Source organism: Gregarina niphandrodes (assembly GCF_000223845.1).
Source record: "Gregarina niphandrodes unplaced genomic scaffold scaffold00001, whole genome shotgun sequence".
In the NCBI taxonomy this organism is placed as follows: Eukaryota; Apicomplexa; class Conoidasida; order Eugregarinorida; family Gregarinidae; genus Gregarina; species Gregarina niphandrodes.
This window is the reverse complement of record NW_011645773.1, coordinates 110,435-116,064: the sequence shown is the minus strand read 5'-3', so window position 1 is coordinate 116,064 and position 5,630 is coordinate 110,435. Positions and strand designations below refer to the sequence as shown.

Genomic DNA, 5,630 nt, shown 5'->3' with positions numbered 1-5,630 from the left:
ACAGTGTGTGCGCCAAATGCAGTTAGACCGCTTACGACGGACATGCAAGACCAACAACAGCCAGCCAGGACCAAAAGCCAGCCAGGACGAATGGCTAACCAGGACCAATGGCTAACCAGAACCAGTAGCTGCCCAAGTAAGCCCCACTTCAGGACCATCAGTTCTTGTAAGAACTTGTTAGTACGCTGGCACACATGTTTGGATGCCGAACAAGAGTCCCTCCCTCCCTCCCGCCTGCTACAAAAGGAATGCAATCATGTTGCTTTTAAGCACAGATTGTTGTATATAGGTCGATACCTAAAACTGCTACCTAAAACGATTGCTTTGTGGCGGCCGTCTAAAACGGGTGCTACATGGGTTAGAAGTATCCGCCGTATCCGCCGTATCCGCCGTATTCGTCGTATATGCTTTCTCCCTTGACCTTTTCGACGTTGCCGAGTATGCGGTAAGTGGGTGACCGCATGATTCCGCTCTTGGGGATCCTGCCTTTGGGTCGATAGCGGCTGGTGGGTGCGGACTCGTAGGTGCTGTAAGGTCTGGCTGAAATGAGTCTGCCTACGCGAAGTCGGTTTTGGAAAGCGAATGTTTGTTGCCAAGCAAAGTTACCTACCCACCATTCGATAACATCGGCGGAGACGCCGCCGGCGACGGTATCTTGCGAACGGGTGAGGGAGAATAGTTCCTGCATGGCATCGCATAGGGCCTGTGTGACGGGGGCGAGTGCCCGTTCCATTTGGCGGAAGGTTTCTAGTCTGGCGAAGAGAGGGCTGGCTCGCAAGTGTTTGATATGCTGTGCACTTAGTGTATGTCGGGGTAGTCTCTGGACATCCCTAAGAGCGTCTTGTACCGGTGCTCCAACGAGACGTCGTAGAGAGGGTGGAGTACCTTGGTTAGGAACAGCACTGAAAACGCGGTCCCTCACGCGCTCCGCTGCCTCTTCCTCTGCGTCGTCGTCAGCGGCCGGCGGGTCCTTGAAATCGGCACCCGAGAAATGCTTCTCGTTCGCGTACAAAGTACGGTTCAAATAATGCGGCCCAGAAATCTGACGGATCTCGTCAATCAACACCTTCGCGTCCCCTGTCAATAACTTCAAACCTTCCTCCGCTGCTACCGAAGCACCCTCGCCCGTTGCCGCACCGGCATTTCGCCTGTAGTGTTTGCCAGCTAATTCTACAAATATCTGCCACACGCGTTTGCAGCTATTTTCATCCACCTCATACATGATCTGCTCGAGCCCGCCAGGCACGTCTTCCTCCCTCAAGCGCGCAAGGCGGCTCCGCTTCGCCCTCAGCTCCTCGGGAGTGGGTATAACTTTATAAATTTTGCGCAACTTCTTGAAATCCTCTGGCAAACGAGTCTGCATTAATCGATTTATCTCCGAGAAGCTGGCGACAAAACTACGCATTATATCCGTCGCCACGACACGCTTCTGAATCAAACGCGTATCCTGTAACTCTTCGATCGCGTGCTGCAACCAGTCCAGTTGCCGATCGCTCGCCGGAGTAATCTGCACTCGCCCCTCAACTTGCTCCAGGTTCGTAGGCCCCGGAAACACACCACTGTGCTTCTTCACTACCCTCTTGCCCAACTCCGTTCTCCGACCAGCCGCAGGTCTTCTTATTCCATTCCTATGGAAACCAGAAACATTCGCCAGCAGACCAGAACCATACTGCTGCACGGATTGAGCTACCGGAAACGACCCAGCCGCAGGATACGACCCAGCGAACACACCCATAACCACCGCGATAAAATTGACCGCCGTTATATGCATCCACGGGCTGACCGTAACCCTGACCATAGGCCGCAATTCCATACCCTCCTCCTTGATTTATACTACCTCCTGCCACAACCTCACCCATAGCCAGCAATAGAGACTTATCTTGGGGCCTTACATTCACCGCCTTCATCCTCACGGAATATTGACTCGAATTTTAGCACCCAAAAAAATCCGACCCCCTCACGCATTAATATTTTTCGAGAAATTATCCTCACACCGAGACCAATAATTTGAGTCCCAAATCACCGGGGCGTCACCCCGATGGTCGCAAGACGCGGTGGTCCCAACATCCGTGATCGCTCGTTGGTCCAGCGACCATTGGGACAGTCCTCTGCAACCCTGGTTGCCTGCTGCCTTGCTGCCTGGTTGCCTGCCTGCCTGCCTGCCTGCCTGCCTGGTCGGTATACCTTGTCTTGTGTACTCATACCTTGTGTACTCAGCGTCAACTCGGCCAGGTCGCCAGACGAACCATGCAGGCTGCGGCGACCGGGTGGTAACACGGTCGCCTCGACCTGCACGGTTCGTCGGGCGACTCGTCCGACGTTGCACACCAACTGTCACACTGGCTGGTTGGGTACCGGCATGTGGGGCACAGTGTGTTCTGTTCTGACACGGCTCCCCATACGCCTGGGTGTTCACTCCCAGTAGATACGGGTGAGATCGCGCATGGCCAGAGCTTCACACCACTCACTGACGCCAACGGGCCACTGGCCGTCCCAACGCGTTGTAGAACTTGCGCCAACTCCTGAGAAGGGGTGAATGAACCACCCCCACGGGGGGGGGCACATAGACGCGACGGAGTTGCCTGATTTTGCCAATGAAAGAGCGCTGTTCCCTCACTGACCTTCGTACGACCAACGACCAAAGATTCGCCATCGATTTAAGCGGGAAAAAATGTGGTCCAGCGTCGCCGTGGCGGTCTTGTCCCGAGACGCAGGCGCCATAAACCCTTTGCTGCACTTCGCGCTTGCGCCGGATCTTCTGTCCTTCTCCGTTCTGGTGCTGTGTCGCTGGATCAACTTGTCGCGGGACTACGAGTAGGCAGCTTCCCTGTCCCCGATATCTTCCTGTCCCCGATATCTTCCCTGTCCCTGATATCCCCCCCCCCCCCCTTGCCGCTATCCGAGACATTGTGCGGTTAGATATTTCTCGAACAAGGATGCGGAGTTCCTGGTGCGGATTTTGGGGGCGATGTCTACGGTCGAGCATCCCGTGGTAAGCGCGGCAGCCCCGCACCTTGTTGCATTGTTAAGTCTAGGGTTGTTGTTTCGGTGTCGAGAGTACGCGGCATGGTATCCTGGTTGGTGTGTTTCCCTGGCGGGTTCGTTAGGTGCCGGGATGGTGGTTTGGTCCATGATTCGTTCGATGGGTGGTTTGTACGCTGTGATTGACTATGCAATAAGTTTCCTGTACTTACATTTGGGTGCATTCTTGACCATGGCTGGTGTAGGTATTCTGAGCTCGTTCATAGGGTTCCGATGCATCCTAACTGCGGGTCCCGTGAACTCGACCCGAGTGATCCTTGGTCGTAAGTACTTCCACCTGGTCGCGCTCTTCGCCTCATTCCCCATGCTCATACTCGATTCCGAAGCTGTTGTCATCGGATGGACCGCCTTCATTTTCTGCTACTTGGTCGAAGAAGTCTTAAGACTCTACAACGTCGCTAATCTACGAGCCGCCATGGATCAATTCCTACCCTCCGTAGCCGACGAACGAGACATGGAATCCATCATCGTTACGCCACTCTTCTTGGCTCTCGGCTGCCAAATACCCATCACTATCTTCTACTCCAATACCTTCACCGCTGGTCAATCTATTGCTGGTGAAATTATAACGTATTATATCATTGCTTTAGCAGGATGCGTTGCTACATGCGTAGGCGACAGCTGTTCCGCTCTTGTGCCAAACTGCTTCTTCTCCACAACCGACTATGCAACTGACTGTGCAACTGACTGTGCAACTGACTGCGTTGCTATCTGCAGTAAAAAAGAGTTGCGTAGTCGGGTCCGTCCGTGTCGTAGGAAGACCCACAGGATGCCAGGGACCAGAAACAAGTCGGTGGAGGGATTCTTATCTTTTGTCCTGAGTCACACGTTGTCCCTGTGGTTCTTAGTACAATTCAGCTACCGGGTATTGTTGCCTGCGACGGCCGACCATACTAGGGCGGAAACCGTGACGACGACGGTGGCCCTGGACGGGAGTCGGTTGTTTGGAATCAGCTTGGTCACTGGCATAGGTGCAGGTCTGGCCGAGAGCTACACGAGCCGCATAGATAATTACTGGGTGTCAGTAGTAGCCAGTGGTGTTGCTTACTTGATGTTACGCACGGCTTATGAGGGTGCACCAAGGTTAGTAATGACCAAGGTTAGTAATGACCAAGGTTAGTAATGACCAAGCCAAGGTTAGTAATGACCAAGCCAAGGTTAGTAATGACCAAGCCAAGGTTAGTAATGACCAAGCCGAGGTTAGTAATGACCAAGGTTAGTAATGACCTAGCCAAGGTTAGGAATGACCAAGATGGAAGCGGGTGCTGCAAGGTATTTATCGCATGCATGCCTGGAGGTTGTTTGTGTAAATCGTCGATGAAGAAGAATGCGCATGATCCGAAGCCGATGGATTCATTGGATCTGGGTATTGGGATATATAAGATAATACAAGCGGATGAGAAGCAGTCATTTGATCGTACTCCGATTGACACGGGCATATTTGCCCGTAGTCAAGAAGGTCGCATTGGCAATAAGTTCAAGGGTATTAAGACTATGGGTACGGGTGCTTATGGTACCGTTTTGGCGATCGAGATGCGCAATCCGTCATCATTGGGATCCGGATCAGCGCTGACTTCTGCGGGTGGTAGCGCTGGGGATTTAGCTGGTGGAGGTGATCGTGAAATTTACGCCTGCAAATGTCTTAGTAAGGGTTCTTTGGATCGCAACGAATTGGAACAGTTGCAACAGGAAATCATGTTGTTGAAAAAATGTGACCACCCAAACATAATAAAATTTTACGGATATTATGAAGATCATAAACAGGTATTTTTGGTGCAAGAACTTTGTGAAGGAGGCGAATTATTTGATTACATTACGTCACCAAAGTTCTACGAGAATGCCAACAAATATTCTCGAGAAAAAAATGCGGCAATTATGATTAAACAATTACTATCAGGCATTGCTTACCTTCATCAGATGGGCATCGTCCATCGGGATATGAAGCCTGAAAACGTTCTGCTCAAGAATAAGAATGATATTAACAATTTGAAAATCATAGACTTCGGCTTGAGCACCAAGTGGAATTCATCCTCGACAATGATTGAACAGGTTGGGACACCCTATTACATTGCTCCGGAGGTATTGGAAAAGAATTACGGACCTAGATGTGATGTGTGGTCTTTAGGTGTTATATTGTATATACTGATTTGTGGTCAAGCACCATTTTGGGGTCCTGATGATCGAACGATTTTGAGGAAGGTTCGGGAACGGAAATTTACTATGCAAGGGAACATCTGGAAGGCAGCCTCGCCAGAGGTTAAGGATCTGATCACTAGAATGCTCATATACCCACCACAAAACCGTATAAGTGCTAAAGAAGCTCTGCAGCACCCTTGGTTCAAACTCGCCTTATCTGGAGAGGATTATTCAAGTCCAGGGGGCATTTTGTCCAAGTTCAAGCTTAGCATTGGTAATGCCACTGGTCCTAATGCCACTGGTCATAATGCCAGTGGTCATAATGCCAGTGGTCCTACCCCGTTTGATGGGCTTACAGATCAGGTGGTGAATAATCTACGGAAATTGCACGGGTTCAATCGATTGCAACATGCCATACGCCTCTGCATCGGTTACCATGCGAATAAAGATGC

The 5,630-nt window shown here is 51.3% G+C and overlaps 2 protein-coding genes across 2 annotated transcripts; one reads left to right on the top strand and one right to left on the bottom strand.

The window, feature by feature from the left end:
- Nucleotides 1–358: 358 nt before the first annotated feature.
- On the bottom strand, nt 359–1,813 carry GNI_002210 (putative transmembrane protein; the record flags this gene model as incomplete). The annotated part of the gene is made up of 1 exon (XM_011130185.1): nt 359–1,813. One exon carries the CDS (start codon nt 1,811–1,813, stop codon nt 359–361), a length of 1,455 nt encoding a protein of 484 aa, XP_011128487.1.
- A 1,155-nt stretch (nt 1,814–2,968) lies between these two features.
- On the top strand, nt 2,969–5,608 carry GNI_002200 (protein kinase domain protein; the record flags this gene model as incomplete). Its single annotated transcript, XM_011130184.1, has 2 exons — nt 2,969–4,157; nt 4,247–5,608. Coding segments are annotated over 2 exons (2,551 nt in total), but the record flags the coding sequence as incomplete, so codon positions are not given.
- Between the last annotated feature and the right edge of the window lie 22 nt (nt 5,609–5,630).